The 20248-nt window shown below is 42.9% G+C and overlaps 1 protein-coding gene and 3 non-coding genes across 4 annotated transcripts; all 4 read right to left on the reverse strand.

Moving 5' to 3' along the window:
* Nucleotides 1–846: 846 nt before the first annotated feature.
* On the reverse strand, nt 847–11394 carry trim8b (tripartite motif containing 8b). Its single transcript, XM_069724298.1, has 5 exons — nt 9403–11394; nt 4065–4160; nt 3661–3926; nt 3393–3508; nt 847–3268 (listed from the first exon to the last, which is right to left on the reverse strand). Exons 1-5 carry the CDS (start codon nt 10006–10008, stop codon nt 2559–2561), a joined length of 1794 nt encoding a protein of 597 aa, XP_069580399.1. The 5' UTR covers nt 10009–11394; the 3' UTR covers nt 847–2558.
* Nucleotides 11395–16221: 4827 nt separating this feature from the next.
* On the reverse strand, nt 16222–16335 carry LOC138636358 (U5 spliceosomal RNA). The gene has a single exon (XR_011312260.1). It is a non-coding gene; the product is annotated as a U5 spliceosomal RNA (small nuclear RNA).
* Nucleotides 16336–17867: 1532 nt separating this feature from the next.
* On the reverse strand, nt 17868–17981 carry LOC138636360 (U5 spliceosomal RNA). The gene has a single exon (XR_011312261.1). It is a non-coding gene; the product is annotated as a U5 spliceosomal RNA (small nuclear RNA).
* A 1561-nt stretch (nt 17982–19542) lies between these two features.
* Nucleotides 19543–19656, reverse strand: LOC138636361 (U5 spliceosomal RNA). The gene has a single exon (XR_011312262.1). It is a non-coding gene; the product is annotated as a U5 spliceosomal RNA (small nuclear RNA).
* Nucleotides 19657–20248: the final 592 nt, after the last annotated feature.

Here is a 20248-nt window from a genome sequence, read left to right on the forward strand (position 1 = left end):
CTCTGTTGATGTGTCCTTTAAGATAAATTAATAAAGAGTATTAGATTACATAGAAAAGTGCAGCCGGGCTGATTATTTGCATGTTTACTTAGGAAGGAGCAGCAGACATCGCGCGTCTCGTCAAGAGCGCAGGTGGGAGGATGTTTTCTATTCTTAAAGTCATACGAAGAGTAAACAGATGACTGCGTATGGATGACAAAGTGTATGAGATATTGGAGGATTACTCTAAATAAAACCGACCAAAACCAGCCCTCTTTTCCTATTTATAACGAGAGGCCAGATGTGCCACCGTGACAAAAAACATTTGCCCACAAAACGATATTTAATTTAAATAAACACTTTTTTTTTTTTTTTGTGTCCAAGAAACGTGAACATTAATTAAAAGTGGTAAGCAGTAAAGTAGAATATTAATCATGGTAATCCTGACTGTCACATTACGCTGCTCCACACTCACTCGGCCCTGAAAAAGGACATAAGCTCATTCAGCTCGTTAGCGTGCTAACTTTTGTTAATCAGCGCTAAACACAAACCTAAGCTGAGGCTGATGGGATTATAATTAGTTCTGCAGGTATTTGGCCAAAGTGACTCAAAGTCACCAATGACATTACAATTCATCCTGAGGGAGACATGAATGACTGTAAAAATATATATATATATATATATATATTACCAACTGGCATGGCTGAAAACTATTAAAACACTCGGGTGAGTTTTTTTTTTTTTAAATAAATAAATCTCAAGATTTGTGGGAATCCCTTTTGAGGATTTGCATCTTCAATACGAGAGAGAAAAAAAAAAAAAAGGCTCGGCACTGCGTGGCAAAGACACGGCGGGGTACCGAACACGTTGTTGGTTTTGGTCTTTTAATGGATGATATTTGCACACATACAGTTGACAGCGGAGACCGGTTTAAATTTGCTCGTTTATTTGGAACCCTTCTCCAAATCACGTCTGTAATTTTTCCATTTCACAAAATATTTACAAAAAAAGATACTTTTATGTTGTTTTTTTTTCTCTTTACGTTGGCTGTTGTAACAGCTCCTTTTTAGGATGATGAACCATTGCTTACATCTCACAGTCCAGTCTAGTTCTTTTAGAAAAAGTTCATGAAAAAAGTTCCTCCCACCCTTCGTTCCTTTCATACACTCATTTTAAAACGGCATACAGTTTCCAACCCCCCCCCCCATTGTTCTTCTTTTGAGTGCTTTAAAAAAAACCAAAAAAAAAAACCTCTTCCTTGCATGCTTTCAGCTGCAAACAGGAAGCCAAGAGCTTGTGTGCTTATTGAGAGGAAGTGACATCTTTGCCCTGCAGGAAGTACAATTACAGCATCATCACATCGTCCAGATGCTCGATTTGTTTGGTCTGTCCAGTCTTGCCTTTTTCTCTACAATCAAAGAGTCTCTCTAGACAAGCATGAAGCCTACAGATGTACCAAATAACACAAATTCATAGTAATCGCTAAATGGGAACAGTCTTTGTAAGAACGAGATTGTTCTGTCCTTCTGTGGCAGCAGGAAGGGAGTGCTAGGTATAAGGGCCGAATTCTCAAAAACTGGGGACTGGGGTCAACCGGCCCTTCAGGACGCAGCTCTTTTGTCCCTCTGTGGGTCAGCGTCTGTAGTCCAGGCATAGCAAAGGCGTCCACAAGTGCATTGTGGGTGTTCCATGGAAGAGCGTTTTGTGTTCAAGCTGTACGATCTATCCCTGAACTCAGCAAAGAAAGAAAGTAGTGCCACGGTGATACAAATTAAGAGACACGAAGGGGACCGCGGTCCCGCTTTAAAAAGGATCTATCAAACAAAGTCAGCTAGGCGGACAAAAAAATATGATGCTAATAACATAAGGCAATTGACCTCAGTACAACTGTGATTATATCAGAGAAACGTGAGCTGAAACTGGAGAGCTCGACACTGCTCGGTATGATCTCTTTTCCCTTTAGCCTCGGTGAGAAGCCTTAAAGAAGCATGAGAAGATTTTCTAATAAAAGTTTGTTTTCTATCAATCCCTCTCCTACTCTAGAAAAAAAAGAAAAAAGAAAGAAAAGAAAAGGAAAAAAGCATCTCATCCTCTCCTCTTCAGGCCTCTCTGTCTTGTTTCTGTGTAAAATGCTGAGCTGAATTGTGCCCGAATTGGCCTTTTATGCATTTTACGTATAATACACTACATGAAACATTGACCGAAAGTAAAGAAAGGAGGAAAATTAAAAACACAAAGAGATCAACCCTGCCCCCGAATGTGTGTACGTGTTCTAGATCTGTGTGTGTGTGTGTGTGTGTGTGTGTGTGTGTGTGTGTGTGTGTGTGTGTGTGTGTGTGTGTGTGTGTGTGTGTGTGTGTGTGTGTGTGTGTGTGTGTGTGTGTGTGTGTGTGTGTGGATATAAACATTTATTTTCACGTGTGTATAGGATAACTGCATTGTGTTTTTTTTTTCCAGTAAATAAGTCGGTAAAGGTGTGCTATTTTGGTGTCTGTCTCTATATCTGTGTGTGTGTGTGTGTGTGTGTGTGCGCGTGTGTGTGTGTGTGTGTGTGTGTGTGTGTGTGTGTCTCTACTCTGTTAACTCGTGACATAGTGCTTTGTAGAGGGCTGCCCGTACAGCCCGTAGAAATCTGCATGTCTGTGTGTCTGCGAGGCGTCTATCCAGTCCCTCACTGCCAAGCCCTGCATGGACGGACCTCCAGAAGCCAGGCCGGGAGGAGGGGGGTAGTCCTGGGCGCTGACCCAGGGAAAGGAGCCCGAGCGCGGGTACGGGGGATGGCTGCGGTGGCCCGACACAGAGGGCACTCCGGAGCAGTAGCAGTTATCCATCGTACACACCAGGATCTTGCGGCCGCCGTACTGAGGGAGCACGGCCTGCTGGGAGGTGTGCGAGGAGCCGCTGCCTCCGGGCGGAAAGTGCGTGGAGCCGAACACGGAGCCCGAATGGTGGTTGGTCAGTGAGCCGCTGCCGCTTCCCGTCCCGCCGCTCTCGCCGATGTGCGGCGGGCCGCACGGTCCGAGAGGCTGCTGATTGGTGGACTGGCCCTCTCCGGAGGCAGAGCCGGAGCCCAGGTAGGGCTGTTTGGCTAACGACGAGGAAGAAGATGAGGAGGAGGAGGAGGAGGAGGAGGAGTCTTTGAAACCCGGAGCGGCGTTTTTTCCAGCGCTCCCGTTTCCCTCTGGGAAGGCGGTGGAATGTTTCCGTTTCTCTGCTCCAGAGCCGGAGTTCTGACCGCTGGGATACGCAGCGACCGACTGCAGGAAGGTCGAGGGAGGGGTGAGGGGAGCTGAGAGGAGGAGAGAGGAGGGTGTGAAATAAGAGGAGATAAGTGGTAATCAAAATTTAAAAAAAAACCACACTGATGACAGCCCCGCCCGACATTTCAATCTAACGCGCGTTTCTGTTCCTACCTTCAAGCGTTCTTTTCAAGCTCTTCTCTCTTTTTGAGATCTCGGAAAGAAACAGCTTCGAGTTTAGATTTCCGACTTTATAAGGAGGGAGACTGCTGCCCACACATGCCTGAGACCTGCAACGAGCGCCAAGACAAATGCAAAATTCAAGATATGACATCTGCTTGGAAGCACCACCTGCAGATTACAGCCCCCCCGGGGGTGGGGGGGGGGGCAAAGAGGTAAATCGTCCGTTTCAAACATCCACATTCAACGACCGCCGTCTCACCTGTCTGTGAGGATTTTAACAGGCTTGGTGTTTTTCATGAAGCTCAGCTCCTCGGCCTTACTGAAGGCCGTGTGGATGGAGCTCAGCAGCTTCTGGGCCTCGTGGCGCTGCTCCCCCAGAACCAAAACCTGGGCAGCGTTCTCCTGGCAGAACCGAGCCTGAGCCCGATCCAGTGCCTCCAGTGTCCGACCGAGATCCTCCTCCAGGAGCTGGTGCATCCGCTGGTACTGCAGGCGCACCTCCTCTTTCAGCTCGCACACCCTGTCCTGTAGAGACGGCAACACAAATGTCAATCCGCTGGCGACGATGCCCCGCGCATTTTATAACGCCCGGCGTGGAAGACGGCTGCCCACTGAGCAAGGTGCAAAAAAAAAAAACAACAACAACAAAAAAAACAAACCTACCTCCACCACACACTTGTCAGAGTCGAGTTTGCAAAGCTGCTCTTCGATCTCCTGCACTCGCTCCTCCACGCGCTCCTGCTGCCTCAACAGGTTTTGCTGCGAGGTGAGAAAGAGAGACGGTGAAGAGAAAAAAGTCGTGGTGGAAGTTGTGACCTCGGGTAGCCTCACTAACATCCCACCCCCCCCACCCCCCACCGCCCCCCTCCCCATGCCGGAGATATCAGAATCCGGGAGCCGGCTAATTTAGTCTCCATCCAACACACAATCCCTGTGGGGGAGGGAGGGAGAGAAGGAGGGATGCTGTCATGGCAACCAGCAGCTATTTTGTGTTTGCATTAGCGAGCGAGGGCTCATGTTGGGATGGGGATAGGGGTGGGGGGGGAAGCCGGGGGCAGCGAGCGGAGATAAATAAATGGGCAGACAAGAGGCGGCTCGTCTCTCCCATCAGTGCGCCTCCACCCCTCCTCTCCTCCGGCCGGGACTTTCCTTCTCAAAACGACGAGCATCCACACACGGCGGGCGGCTGCCCTGCGAGCCGCGGCGACGTTGTGGCAACGGCACTTGTTATTTCGAGGGGCGACGGCACTCGAGCAACAGCGGACGAACGCTCGGGTCTCAAACCGAGACGTTCCTCCGACTCTCAGCTCGTGGCCGAAATAAAAAAAAAAAAAAAAAGAAAGAAAGAAATTGGAGCAAATGGCTCCGTACGAGATCCACAATCCTTTACGCCGCTTAATGGGAGTCGGATGGTAGGAACGTCGCTGACACACATTTGCTAATCCGTCATGTCATTAATAGTTAATGTGAAATATGAATAATCCTCGCTCAACATTTTAATGATGGACAAGCCCCCGCTGACAAGATGGAGGAGAGCAAAGTAACGTCGATACGACTGCAGCCGTGCGGGCAGCTTTAAAACTGTGCTAAGGCAGTGTTAGTGTGAGCTGATTTATTGGTTGGCTGATTTTAGTGGTCAATATTGGCTTATCACATGTATGATGAGATTTTTTTTTTCTTCTTCTTCTTACGGATCAAAATGTAGAAAAAGATGCTTAGCGTTAGTTCACAATTGCTCTATTTGTGTTTTTTGTTGTTGTTGTTTTTCAATTTGATTTGATCTATGTAGCGTCAAATCCCAACACAAGTCACCTCAGAGGATCTAACGCGGTAAAGTCCGTACAACTTAACCTCACAACGATATACGGAAGAAGAAAAAAACTCCCTTTTAACAGGAAGAAAACGTCCGACAGAACGACCACCGATCTGCCTCGACCGGTTGGAGTGGCGGGAGAGCGGAGAGCGAAAAGGACAGCATAGAGAGAGAAGAGGCCATTTCAGCTGATATATTGACATTAGAATTTATTTCTTATTTCACAGTATTACTTTCGGCTCCCAAATGTCATTATCAGTTGAGCTGTACCGTTTACCACGTTGACCATTTTTTTGCAGCGTACACATGGCAAAGAGTGCCATTAGTAAAATAGTATGAGGTATTCATCGCCATCAATTAGTTGTTGTTTTTTCGATTCATCTTTTATTCTGTAGAATATCAATAAATAAATTTGAATTAGTAATTCTGCAGAGATTTACAAAATGCTTGTTGGACCAGCCTGCGGGACAGAAGTCCAACAGTCTTTCGTCGACTGTCATGTTAAGGCACATTTAAGAAGCTTTAACCAGCAAATATTGAGCATTGTGCTTGAAAATAAAATGCTAAATATAACCATGAATATCAGTAGATTATTATTATTATTTTTTCTTGACAAATTAATTAATCAACAGTGACTATTACAGCTCAAACCAAACTACTTGACCAGGTGGAGTTTAAGAGTTTTGCCAAGTTACTGAAATTCGCCCTGAATGGGACATAAATATCTGAACCAAACTTCATCACAACAGTTCAAGACATTTCACTCAAAAACAAAAACGTAAAGCAGATAGTGGTGCGAGACGAAAAGTCACCGATGCCATTTGGGGGTTCATCCTCTGAGGAGCATAAATGTCTGTACAAAATATAAAAGGCAACAATCCAACAGTTATTTAGACATTTGAATCTGGACCAAAGGGACGAACCGACAGACTGAATCTATTATTAATCCGACAAGTCAATAATCAGATGTTTTCCTCGGGCTGAGGGTTTGTTCACATACCACCACCACCACCATCATCATCATCATCATCATCACTATCCAGTCATTCCATCCAACAGCAGCTGATTTTATCATTAGTGATCAGCTGCTGTGGAGCCTGATAGTAATGAAAACCTCCATACTCCTGGGCCTCAGCGGCACATGGTTGGGAATCATTGCCCTAGATATCTCTCCCTCTCTTCTCTCTCTCTCACACACACACACACACACACACACACACACACACACACACACACACACACACACACACACCCACACACACACCCACACAGTTGGCATGGTTAGATCCAGGACGGTGACCTGGTTGTGCTGACTGATTGAGTTAGGCTGGGAGCAGAAGCCAGGGGGGCGGGGGGGAACAGGGTCGAAGGAGCCGAAGCTTCACAGAGGGGAGAAGGGTGGGGAGTTGGGGGGGGAGACTCTAAATGTATGGGATACCTTTGGGGGAAGGAGGGAGGGACGGTGGGAGGGAGGGAGGGAGGGGGTATAAAGAGGGGAGGGTGCTCTTTAGCTGTCATTTCACCACAGTGTCTTTTCCATCAGAGGCACCAGAGCAGGAGAGAGGAGGGCCAGGGGGAAGGTCGTCCTCGCCGGGGGTCGCTGGTGGATGGTGTGAGGGAGGTGAATGTGGTTGAGGGCGGATGGAGGTGAAGAGCAGGGCGGGGGCTGCAGGGTGTGTGTGTGTGTGTGTGTGTGTGTGTGTGTGTGTGTGTGTGTGTGTGTGTGTGTGTGTGTGTGTGTGTGTGTGTGTGTAGAGGAGGGGAGGGGGTGCACTTTGCATGTTTTAATCACATTCAACATGGAGGATGTGTTTTTCAGTCACTCCCATCAGGACAAATATCTAGAAACAGTGATGGATTCCGGCCGGTTGACGCGACGGTCGACCGTTATCAACGCCACCGGATTATTTTCTGATATTTGCGCGTACGGTTCCCGCAGGAAATCATTTAGCAGACGTGGGAAGCCACCCAGATGAGAAACATTGTACCTTGTGATCAATTTATTCAGCTGAAGATGCCCTCTGCTCTTTTATTTATTAGAAGTCTATTCATTTTTAATGGTATTTATGATTTACGAAGGATTCTGTTTCTAAATTATTTCCAACCTAGTTTGGCATTTTTTTCTACTGCAACATCTTATCGCCCAACGCATGCACCGATACGACTGCAATAAGCTGATAAGAGCCCGATAGTTGGGTCTAACGCAAGTGAAGGAGGTTTACTTTTGCTGTATAACACAAATCACAATTTGGAAAACATGCAACATCACCCAAAATAATAAAAAACGAATTTTCAACGCATTGAACTGTGTTAGAGCTGAAACGATTAGTGAATCAATCCAGCATACATTTTTTTTAAACAAGCTATTTGATGACATGACCCTAAATTACAGTAAACTGCAACATTTTTTTGACTTAAAATAATTAAATGATTAATTGAGAATAAAACCTTGTAACCAGCCAACAATGAAAACGATCACTATTTACATCAGCGAACGCTTTTTGGGGGATTTCAAGAATGCATGAACTTGTTAATCATCGTCCAACATAAATACTAATCTGTAAAGAGATAATAACAGCTGATACGACCGGTCACGCTGATAACTCATGGTTCGATCTCTAGCTGAGTTAAAGTTTCCGCTGTCAAATGTCCCACTCGGGTTCTTTTATAACCAAATGTAAGTGATTCTTATCAATAACGTTTGGTTTATTTCATACGTTATTGACTAACTAGGAAACATTAGATGATGAAACATGTGATTTCTTTTGAGTCAGATATCGATACTGCCGTCAGGGAAGCTGGAATGCGTGCAGGGTTTTGGTAACACGGCTTATAAATTGGGCCCAGGTCTCACCCCAAAGACTATTCATGCGCCCCAGGTGACTGATTAACTATACATAAAGCTGAGTCATAGCATTACCAACAGGAAATACACCCTACCATGACACAGTTGACACCTAAACAGGGTGTTGGGTGAACTATGAGTCAAGTTAGTAGTGAGGCCTTCGTTGTTCTCCCTCTGACTACGCTGCCCTGTCACACACACCCTCCCAAAATAAAGAAAGGGGAGGAAAACCAATCTGACCTCCGCTGGAGCAAACCCCCAGGAAGAGAAGAGGTTAATACAAAAAAAAAAAAAAAATAAAAAAAATAGCCAAGTAGACCGCAGAATCAGGTGACGAATCACTTTAATCCCCCTTCCCCTCGACTCTTCTCCCACCCCCTCCTCACAACTGGCGATCCCTGAGCTCGGATGCACCTGTGCCGAGGAGATAAGGCCCTCTGAGGGCCCCTCATTGTTCCACCCTCCACTGCATTGTTTGTCATTCCAACAGATGAGAACGGAGGCTGGAAGGGATCACAACTGAAAAATGTGCGATAGACTCGGAAAAAAACAAAACAAAAAAAACAACCCTTCAAATGCAAACGTTTCTTCAAGTGGGAAATTCTTGATTTTGACTGAATAAAGCGATTTTTGTGAACGGTAACAGATTGTGGCAGGTTTGTTACCCCCCCCCCCCTCTCTCTCTCTCTCTCTCTCCCTACCCCCTCCAAAGAAAATCTCCACTTTAGGTCTTTAATATGACAGAGAAGGACGTTAAAAGCATGTCCTTTGTTCTGGTGATGTTTGCCTTACGACTACAAAGTGGATGGAAAAACGACCTCGCTGACTTGCGCCATGCGGTTCGTAAATGCACTCAGCCAACACGTATCGATCACTGATGAAGGGACAAATTCTTGCAAGTTGGGCTCGAACTAATAATTGCTTTCCCGATTAATGGTTTAGTGTATGAAATGTCAGCAAATGTTCCCAGAATCCCACGAGGACACCTTTGAACGTCTTGTTTTGTTTGAGTAAAAGTCCAAAAACCCAAAGATATTCACTTCACTATTAAGAGAACACCAAGAAAAGCTGCAACCAGTGATTTGTGGCTTATCAATACTTTTAAATGACTAATCAATTAATCGACAAGCTTCAGCTTTGCTTGCAGGATGCCAGATATCCTGCTGTATTTTTTTGTTTTTGTTCCCGTCTTGACGTGAGCACCGTGTGTGTGTGTGTGTGCGTGTGTGTGTGTGTGTGTGTGTGTGTGTGTGTGTGTGTGTGTGTGTGTGTGTGTGTGTGTGTGTGTGTGTGTGTGTGTGTGTGTGTGTGTGTGTGCGTGCGCAGGATGTAGCTGCTCTTACTCTGATGTCATTGCGTCGCAGCTCCACGTCGGTGACCGCGTGGCCGTGGCTGGGGTGGCAGCGGGCGAAGCAGCAGTACTGACACACGGCCGTCTGCTCGGCCTCGCAGTGGTACAGCCTGTACTCGTCATGCTGCGGGCAGGTCCAGGCCTTCACCGCCTCCGCCTCCACCAACAGGTGCCCGAGGGCCGAGCAGGGCTGCTGCAGGTGCGTCTGGACGTGGGACTGGCAGCACGGGGCGTTGCAGCGCAGGCACACCTTCACTGCGGGGAGCGGCGGGCCTCGGCGGCACAGGATGCACTGCAGCGCCGGCGTGGTGGCCTTCTCCACGCTCAGGGCGTTGTACTTCTCCACTATGTTGGACAGTTTGTGGTTCTTCTCCAGGCTGGGCTTCTGCGTGTAAGCATGATTGCACTCGGGGCAGCGAGCCAGCGAGGAGTCTTTGGCCCAGGCCTCGCTGATGCAGCCCCGGCAGAAGTTGTGCTTGCAGGGCAGCTGGATGGGATCTGAGAACACGTGCAGGCAGATGGGGCAGATGAGCTCCTCCTCAAAACAGTTCCTCCACGTCTCCGCCATGTCAGAGGCCATCATGGTGCAGGCAGGCATACACTAACTGGTTTCCACTGCGTCCAGACCTCCGTCTCTCACAGGAAACCTCTCAAAAAAAAAAAAAAAAGGAGTCTCGAGTCGCAGATATAAAAAAAAAAAAAATAAAACCCAAAAAACAACAAGACCCGGCGCCGTCCTGAAGGATCAGCCTGTCTATGTCCACCCTTGTGACCACACTACACGAGTCTCCCTGACGAGATGACGAGTATTGCTTATTACTGCAGCATGAAGGCAAATTCCAGAAAACTAACCGGAGAAGGCTTTCGGCGAGGATGACACCACCTTGGGTGATTTCAACACACAACAGCAGAGCTGACGTTATGCAGATTACAGTAAACGGTTCTTTCCTTTCCTCTAAATCACGCTCGGCCAGCTTTTACAGCTCCTGTGTGTGTGTGTGTGTTTATAGGCCTACAGGAAGCGGAAAAAAAAAAAAACCACGTCTGCTACAGGTAAATCACGAAACAAGGCACAGAGAATTAAATATCTACACAAACACCTATGTGACCGATAGGTGAATCAATCTCTGTGTAGCACATGAAAAGACACTTGATCCCTCTCTCCTGTTCAGGCCCTTTTATTTATATATATATATATATAATTTTTTTAAATTTATTTTACCTTCAGAGCTCCCTTCACCTAAACGTCGGATTGTGATTGACTGGGGACCATTTCAGACCAACAAACCAAGCATGAGAAAGGACTGCTGGAGTCCACACCCTGATTACTATTCACACGTAGAGAGCTTTTTTTTTTTTCTTTCTTTCTTTCTTTCTTCTTCTTCTTTCTGAACCTGGATCTGTTTGATCGGGACCTCAAGGACGCTTGATTCCCTCAAATAATCAACAACGCAGCGCAATGCTTTTGTCCACTGAATCATAAATAAGTACCCGAGGAGCCTCCACCAGCGATTTAATTATACATACGCGCAGCGACGGTTTGGCAGCAGGCTAGAAAAAGCTGTTTTACAGGTCAGACGAAACACACATGTACCTCCGAGCCCTTCAATTTGACATAAAAGCGACATTTCCATTTGATGAATATCGCCCGCTATGTTGGCACAGCTCGCGTAATATCGGCGCACAACCAGGCCGCGGCTTTCTCCCCACCGGTTTTCAGTCGACAACAAAGGCCTTTATAATCTCATTAAACCGAAAATCATACCGGGGCCATCATTTCGAGGCTGTTTACTGCATAGTTAATCGTTTTTAATGGTCGAGTCCCGGCTCCTGCGCACAAAACAAAGGGTTTTAGGATCCGCAGGAATGTTGGCTGCTGGTTGCGGAGCCGTTTGGTTTCCCCCCCTCCGACACATCTATCAAATATCTCCTCGCACACAAGATTCAGTATTTTTCAGCTTGTTTTTTTTTTGTTTGTTTGTGTTTTTTTGTTTGTTGTTACTTTCGGTCTCCGCCTTTATTCGCCAAATCGTCGCTTCAGCCTTTTAGCCAACAACATATTTCTCTTTTACTTCCTTATCTCCGATTAAATCGCGTAAATTACCTCAGACGTCACCTCACCATTTTCTACCAACAGCTTTCAGGTACAGATAAAACAAACTACATCGGCTTCGTCGGGACACAAGGACGGTCCTCGCTAATACGAGCTGTGGTCATTATTATTATTATTTTTTTTAAAAAGCAGCCATATTTATGCGTTTAACTGATATAAAATACCCCCCCCCCCAAAAAAAAAAAAAAAAATATATATATATATATACCCTCCTGGTCTTAAAGGGGACGTCGCGTTTCTGTCCTTGTTAGGGCTAGCTGTCATCAGCCATCTTGCAAATCCTCATTTAAAAAAAAAAAAAAAAAAAAAAAGGAGAGGAAAGGAAACCCAGGAGATATCCGCCGTGGAAAAGGCTTGTTTCACCAAAGCTGCTTTTCAATAGCTGAACTACACCGACACATTAACGCCAAGTCCCGTTATTATAAAGGGAAAAACACGCCTTTTTTTTTTTCTTCTTCTTCTTCTTCTTCTTCTCTCTCTCTCGGTATTGTAGGTCCGAGGGAGCCGTCCGGACGAGGGTAATATTTTCCGTGGCCCGGTGTGTCCCGGTGTGAGTCGGCTCCGTGGTTCATACAAATCCAACACGGCTGTGAAGAATAATTTGTGTTTTCTCCCCCCTTTCTTTCTCTGTCTCTATCGGCCAAGCTTTGGAGAGAGGAGGAATGCAGGCGAGCTGGACCAAACCAGAGTCAAAGGAAACTGGGCGCCAGGCAACATCCGCCCTGGTTTTTCAAAATAAAAGTGGCTAAACCGGCTTCCGTGGAAATCTGAAATAACGACACTAAGGGTAGATTATTATATATACATATATATATATATATATATATATATATATATTTAAGTATGTTAGAGTGCAAAGTAATAGAAGTAAATGTAAGAAAGAGGAATATATGACCTATGTCCTAGGTTGAGATTAGGACACAATGGACTTCCTGCCACCACATAATGAAAAAAGAAAGGTCATGAATGTGTGATTTATAAGTGTAAAGAAAGTGTTGATAAACTGTTGGAAGTGTAGAAAGGGAACAATTGAAGAGAGGGAGCGGCAGGGTGGAGGAAGTGAGCGGATCACCAAAGGGATTTTTAAGAGACAGGGCGATGAACAACCACAGATTGTAAGGACTTTATTCAAATATGGAATCGAAACAGGTTTAGCTTCCAGAATAACTTCTATGTACAATATAAAGTCATGACGTTTCACACTGTGGCGACGGTTATGGACCTTCGACGTTGGGTTGTAGTCTGCCGACAAAACTGAAGCGGCAGAAGAAGTCTACAAATAACTTAATGTTAATAGAAATATTAGTTCATGGAGTAAATCATTCGCATCCCTTTTATGGTATTAATTTCAGACAGCAAAAAACAAGATGAACACAGGAAAACCGTCGGAAAGATATTAGCAGTCCCTGCAGCTACCGTCCATCTCCGTTTGTCCGAGCCCTCAAGAAAACCGGCCCTGATTTGACCTCGAAGTGCTTCACGTTGTATTCTTTCATCACAGCAATGTTTTTTTGTTGTTGTTGTTGTTTTTTTGCACAATAAACAAATAATTTAATTACAGCTGGCAAAGCGATAAATACCGTACAGCCAATTCTGCTGAAATCACTTTGACTTTTCTGCAGCTTCAAGAAAGATCATTTATGTTCATTTTTTAAAAATTATTTTAGAGATGTCTTTAGCAATAATGGCACGCCGCGGTGTTTTCGAACTTTGTAAGAAAACAGTGGTTTTTATCTGACTAAAATATTTCAAAATCAATGCACATGCAGACATTACTTTTAAATATAAAAGACAATCATTGCGGTGATTGAGAGCCATAAATAAGAGGGCTAAATCTACGTCCCTCCTGAGCTTTATTTTGAAGCCTCCTCGCTCAGCTTCCTGTCTGATTCAGGTTCCCTGTGGCTGACCTGACGCACTTTCTCAGCAACATCAGCCTCCTCCTCCTCTTCCTCCTCCTCCTCCTCCTCCCTCCCCTTACGCCCCCTCCACTCCATACCACCCCCCTTCCGGATCAACGCTACGGCCGTCACGTGACCTGTCACACAACTGATGTGTGTCACGTTTTCACCGGGAGGAGCTGAGGGACAAACCGGGGAGGAAGGGCCGGGAATCATACTTAAAGCGCCTACTGCATTTGTTAATGGCCCGGGCGTTCATCATGCTCCTCTGGGGCAAAACTGCATACATGTGTGTGTGTGTGTGTGTGTGTGTGTGTGTGTGTGTGTGTGTGTGTGTGTGTGTGTGTGTGTGTGTGTTTCTTTATATTGATGCTGCAGGAAAATATCTCTCTAATAATCCTGTAATATCGCATCAGACTAAAGGTGCATTCCGTCAAAAAAAAAGGCCCAGATTGGAGTTAAATTAACGCAGATTTATTCACTAACCATGTGACATCACAGTTTTGCAGCAATAGAAGATCTTTACTTTAAGAAAAGTCCTACATTCAAAATGACATCTATGGACATTTTTTTTTTTTTTTTTTTTAAATCTCAATAGAGGATGTTAAAGCATCTTCCATAATTCATCCATAATTACCTTTTTGGTATCTTTGATTCTTTTTCAGGAAAACTGGCTCGTTTTTGAGGAATTTAAAATGATTAGAGTTTCAGAGTGGTGGAGAGTAACTCAAGTACAATTACTGTTAATTATTTGTGTTTCTATTTTATGTCACTGTCATATGTACACGTCACTAACATCAAAAGTCGAGTATTGTACTTATTACTACACTTATCTGACCTACGGTTTTTACGGACACAAAAAATATATGATGCATCGTCATCATGCTCTGGAATCTGTATCAATATTAATCAAAATGAATATTAATCTGTAAAGTAACAATAAGAACAATAAGAAGATATGCATGACTTCAGGATTTTTAAAAAAAAAATTAAATTTGATTTTTTTTATTCTGGCTATTGCCCCTGAAGTGTAATCGTGTAGAAGTAAGTTTATCTGCTGATTATTTTCTCGATCAATAATTTTAGTTAAAGACATTTGGAAATTAGTGACATATATCTGCAATAAGTTTTCAGTACCTAACATGACATAGTCAAACAGCTTGTTTTATACAGCAAACAAACACAACGCCAAGAAATCAAATTTACTATCATGCAATGAAAAACACTTAATCCTGACAATGGAGGCGCATATAGACTAAAGGAGGATTACGCAGACCTGCAGTAGGTCTAATTATAGGATGGCAGTGCTTATATAAAAAGTCTGTCACTGTATTTATTCAAATATGCAAAATCACATAACATGTGTGACGCCACAACTCTTTATTCAAATGTTACCAAAACTGACAAAGGCCTTTTTAAAAAAAAAAAAATTATTGGTTGATGTTAGCAGTTAGCTTATTAGCTCTCTGACACAAACAGGCCCAAAAATGATATGAAACAACAACCAGAAAAGATATAACTTCATTGATCCTCAAGATACAGTCCTTAAAGGTAAAGTCGGTAGGTGACATTACTGTCGCTGGGTATAACTCCTCCACTTCCTGTTGTGAACTGATACCAAAGCCTTTTTTTTTTAAAGCAGGTATTCAACAACATTTCAAGTCATGTCCTTGAGATTATAAACACATCCCTTCAAACAGGCATTTTTGCATCGACCAGCTACAGGCCAAACATCCAACCTCACATTTATTAGTAAGATACTTGAAAAGATAGTTTCAGTGCAAATAAATAATAGTTTTATGTCAGCAGAAGAGATCAAGTGTCAGAGGAACGTGTGGGGTTCCACAGGGAAGCTGCCTCGGTCCTTTACTGTTCTCACTCTACATGCTGTTGCTGGGGAACATCTTTAAAGAGGACAATGTTTGTTTTCATATTTATCATTGTTTCCATGCGCTCACTCATTGTCTTTTAGTAATAAATAAATGGATGAGCAAAAATGTCCTAAAATTAGATGAAACAGAAATCCTCTGACTCGTCCCGAAGCAAAAATAAAAATGGGTAAAAGTGGGTAAGATCAGAGGTCAGGAGATCTAAGTCTCAAGGCCCACATTAACAAGGTGACCAAAACTTTTTTTTTTTTTTTCACCGTAAAAACATCTTTGAGGTGCGGCGGCTATTTATAAAATCAGAAAGACGCAGTACTGGACTACTGTGAATCCACCTTTTACCGGACCATCAACAACCGAGAGACTTCAGCTCATCCAAAACTCTGCAGCTCGAGTATTTAACCAGAACCAAGACACAGGCTTGACTTTAAGCTCCTCCTACTCAAATGCAAAGCTCTTAATGGGCTCGGACCGAGGTTACATCGCTAACTCTCTGGTGAACTATGAGCCTTCGAGAACACGGGGATCATCTGCTGCAGGTTTATTGGAGGTTCCCAGCAGCAACAGCCGGAAGTCAATTGGGGATTCAGCTTTTGGTAGCTAAAAAGTTATAGTTGTGTTAAAGTTTCCATCTCAAATTGATCTTTTCCTGATGTGTTTATATTGTTCACACCTTCAAATATAAAATAGACTGCAGACTGATGGTGCTTCTGCAAAGTAATTATCATTAATATGAATTTTAGGATAATCAGGCCAATAACAGAAGATACTGCAGAATTTAACACTGCAAATAACTATAAGATTATAAATTTATTACAACTATTTCAGTGGTAAGTTATCTGATCATCAGAGAACTATTGATTTACAGTAAGATGATGACTTATTTGATTTGATATTGAACATGATTAGAAAGCCCCGCGTGAGCAGAGCATCAAAAAATTGATTTGAACTCTTGTTGTTCCTCTCCACGGAAATCTTTAGTAAAAGGCGAAAGATTTATACGATCTGAAGAGAAACAAGAGCGTACTGATCACAACGTCACTACGGATCGACCACATTGTCGACACTACCAGGCTAAGTGATGGTTAATCTTACTATGGCGCAATGCATGATGGGACTCGGTTTTCTTTTCTGGGTTATCCAAAAGTAAAAGTTCACAACTGTCTTGGTGACACGAGAAGTTAGGTTAGGTTAGGTTAGGTTAGGTTAGGTTAGGTTAGGTTAGGTTAGGTTAGGTTAGGTTAGGTTAGGTTAGGTTAGGTAAGGTAGTTACTTTATTAATCCCCGAGGGGACATTTTTTTTCTCTACAGCAGCATACAGGAAGCAATAAGATAATAATAGAATAATAGAAAGCAATAAAATAGCAGTAAAATAGCAGTAAAATAGCAGTAAATAAATATAAAATATAAAATGCACAGGATATACAGTATATACAGTGTATAGGTAGGTAGGTAGGTAGGTATTTACTTTATTAATCCCCAAGGGGAAATTTTTTCGCTACAGCAGCATACAGAAGCAATAAGATATATATAATAGAATATATATAGAATATAATAGAAAAGCAATAAAATAGCAAACACAGTAAAAAATATAAAATATAAAATGCACAGTATATGTACATTATATATCTATATATATATTATTACAAACAAACCAAGAAACACAGTCAAGTTATTATTATTGTGTTATTGTATTTTGCCAGCAGGTGAGTTATTGTCCTGTATCAGGAATGATCTCCTGTATCAGGAATGATCTCCTGTATCAGGAATGATCTCCTGTATCAGGAATGATCTCCTGTATCAGAAATGATGTCCTTGTGACAGCGGCTGGAGGAATCTTTTGGAGAACGTCCTCCTCTGTCCCTGCAGCAGGTGGTGGAGAGGGTGGTCAGGATTATCCAACATGGATAACAGTTTGTTCAGCGTCCTCCTCTCCACCACCTTTTCCAGACTGTCCAGTTTGTAGCCGATGATGGAGCCGGCCTTCTTCACCAGTTTGTTAAGTCTGTTGGTGTCTCCGGCTCCAACGCTGCTCCCCCAGCAGACTACTAGAAGTACAGTTCACTGGCCACAACAGATGGTAGAACATCTCCAACATCTCGCTGCACACATTGAAGGATCCAAGTTTCCTCAAGAAAAAGAGTCGACTCATCCCCTTCTTGTAGACAGTGTTGATGTTGGTCTTCCAGTTCAGTCTGTTGTCATGGAGACACCAGGTACTTGTCCTCCTCCACCATGTCCACCTCCTCTCAAGTTATAGTTGTATTAAAGTTTCCATCTCAAATTGATCTTTTCCTGATGTGTTTATATTGTTCACACCTTCAAATATAAAATAGACTGCAGACTGATGGTGCTTCTGCAAAGTAATTATCATTAATATGAATTTTAGGATAATCAGGCCAATAACAGAAGATACTGCAGAATTTAACACTGCAAATAACTTTAAGATTGTAAATTTATTACTACTATTTCAGTGGTAAGTTATCTGATCATCAGAGAACTATTGATTTACAGTAAGCTGATGACTTATTTGATTTGATATTGAACATGATTAGAAAGCCCCGCGTGAGCAGAGCATCAAAAAATTGATTTGAACTCTTGTTGTTCCTCTCCACGGAAATCTTTAGTAAAAGGCGAAAGATTTATACGATCTGAAGAGAAACAAGAGCGTACTGATCACAACGTCACTACGGATCGACCACATTGTCGACACTACCACGCTAAGTGATGGTTAATCTTACTATGGCGCAATGCATGATGGGACTCGGTTTTCTTTTCTGGGTTATCCAAAAGCAAAAGTTCACAACTGTCTTGGTGACACGAGAAGTTAGGTTAGGTTAGGTTAGGTTAGGTTAGGTTAGGTTAGGTTAGGTTAGGTTAGGTTAGGTTAGGTTAGGTTAGGTTAGGTTAGGTTAGGTTAGGTAAGGTAGTTACTTTATTAATCCCCGAGGGGACATTTTTTTCTCTACAGCAGCATACAGGAAGCAATAAGATAATAATAGAATAATAGAAAGCAATAAAATAGCAGTAAAATAGCAGTAAAAAAAAAATTAAATATAAAATGCACAGGATATACAGTATATACAGTGTATAGGTAGGTAGGTAGGTATCTATATATATTATAGGGGAAACTACAGCAGCATACAGAAGCAATAAGATAATAATAGAAATAATAGAATTGTAATAGAATAGAATAGAATAATAGAAAAGCAATAAAATAGCAGTAAATAGCAGTAAAAAATATAAAATATAAAATGCACAGTATATACAGTACATTATATATCCTATATATATTATATACAAACAAACCAAGAAACACAGTCAACAGTGTTATTGTTGTGTGATGTATTTTGCCAGAGGTGAGTTATTGTAAAGTCTTATTGTGGTCGATCTCCTGTATCAGGAATGATCTCCTGCATCAGGAATGATCTCCTGTATCAGGAATGATCTCCTGTATCAGGAATGATCTCCTGTATCAGGAATGATGTCCTTGTGACAGCGGCTGGAGGAATCTTTTGGAGAACGTCCTCCTCTGTCCCTGCAGCAGGTGGTGGAGAGGGTGGTCAGGATTATCCAACATGGACAACAGTTTGTTCAGCGTCCTCCTCTCCACCACCTTTTCCAGACTGTCCAGTTTGTAGCCGATGATGGAGCCGGCCTTCTTCACCAGTTTGTTAAGTCTGTTGGTGTCTCCGGCTCCAACGCTGCTCCCCCAGCAGACTACTAGAAGTACAGTTCACTGGCCACAACAGATGGTAGAACATCTCCAACATCTCGCTGCACACATTGAAGGATCCAAGTTTCCTCAAGAAAAAGAGTCGACTCATCCCCTTCTTGTAGACAGTGTTGATGTTGGTCTTCCAGTTCAGTCTGTTGTCATGGAGACACCAGGTACTTGTCCTCCTCCACCATGTCCACCTCCTCTCAAGTTATAGTTGTGTTAAAGTTTCCATCTCAAATTGATCTTTTCCTGATGTGTTTATATTGTTCACACCTTCAAATATAAAATAGACTGCAGACTGATGGTGCTTCTGCAAAGTAATTATCATTAATATGAATTTTAGGATAATCAGGCCAATAACAGAAGATACTGCAGAATTTAACACTGCAAATAACTATAAGATTATAAATTTATTACTACTATTTCAGTGGTAAGTTATCTGATCATCAGAGAACTATTGATTTACAGTAAGCTGATGACTTATTTGATTTGATATTGAACATGATTAGAAAGCCCCGCGTGAGCAGAGCATCAAAAAATTGATTTGAACTCTTGTTGTTCCTCTCCACGGAAATCTTTAGTAAAAGGCGAAAGATTTATACGATCTGAAGAGAAACAAGAGCGTACTGATCACAACGTCACTACCACGGATCGACCACATTATCGACACTACCAGGCTAAGTGATGGTTAACCACCCTCCTCTCCTTCCACACAGTCAGCTGAGTCGGGATATTAAGAGATTATATTTAAGACTTTAAAGGGACTTAAGCACTTATTAATACGAATGGCCAATTTGAAGCCGTACGTTGTAAACTTCAGTGTTGTTTAATAATCATAGATTCATCTTTTCGAGTGACAATCCTCACTATTTCGGCGCAATGCATGATGGGATTTAGTGTTTTTTTTTTTTTTTTTTTTTCCCAAAAGCTAAAAGTTTTGGGCAACTTTCTTGATCACTCTTGTGAATTGTATAGTTCGTATTGTTATATGAATCTGACGTTCAAATATATTTGACCTCTCTCCCTGCTGCTGTTGATTGTTCACACTTATAAAAAAAAAAAAAAAAAAAGCCCAAAACGTAAACGCGCGTCAAAAGTCACGTGGAGTTGCGTAAAGCCCCGCCCCCCTCTGCGTAAAGCCACGCCCCCATAACCAAGAGTATTACGAGTTACATTTATGAATGAAAAATCTCACTGAAGTAAAAGTAGATAAGTTC

The sequence above is a fragment of the Brachyistius frenatus genome, unplaced genomic scaffold (genome assembly GCF_029030835.1).
Source record: "Brachyistius frenatus isolate BFR_SWC_R1_liver_20210118 unplaced genomic scaffold, ASM2903083v1 Contig_370, whole genome shotgun sequence".
Taxonomy (NCBI): domain Eukaryota; kingdom Metazoa; phylum Chordata; class Actinopteri; family Embiotocidae; genus Brachyistius; species Brachyistius frenatus.

Excerpts from the sequence above, each read along its gene's own strand:
- trim8b (XM_069724298.1), bottom strand. The coding sequence starts at position 10,008 with ATGCCTGCCTGCACCATGATGGCCTCTGACATGGCGGAGACGTGGAGG. Across the intron at positions 3,927-4,064 it reads CTGACAAGTGTGTGGTGGAG|GACAGGGTGTGCGAGCTGAA; the intron begins GTAGGTTTGTTT and ends CCGTCTCTACAG. Across the intron at positions 3,269-3,392 it reads CTTGAAAAGAACGCTTGAAG|CTCCCCTCACCCCTCCCTCG; the intron begins GTAGGAACAGAA and ends TCCTCCTCTCAG.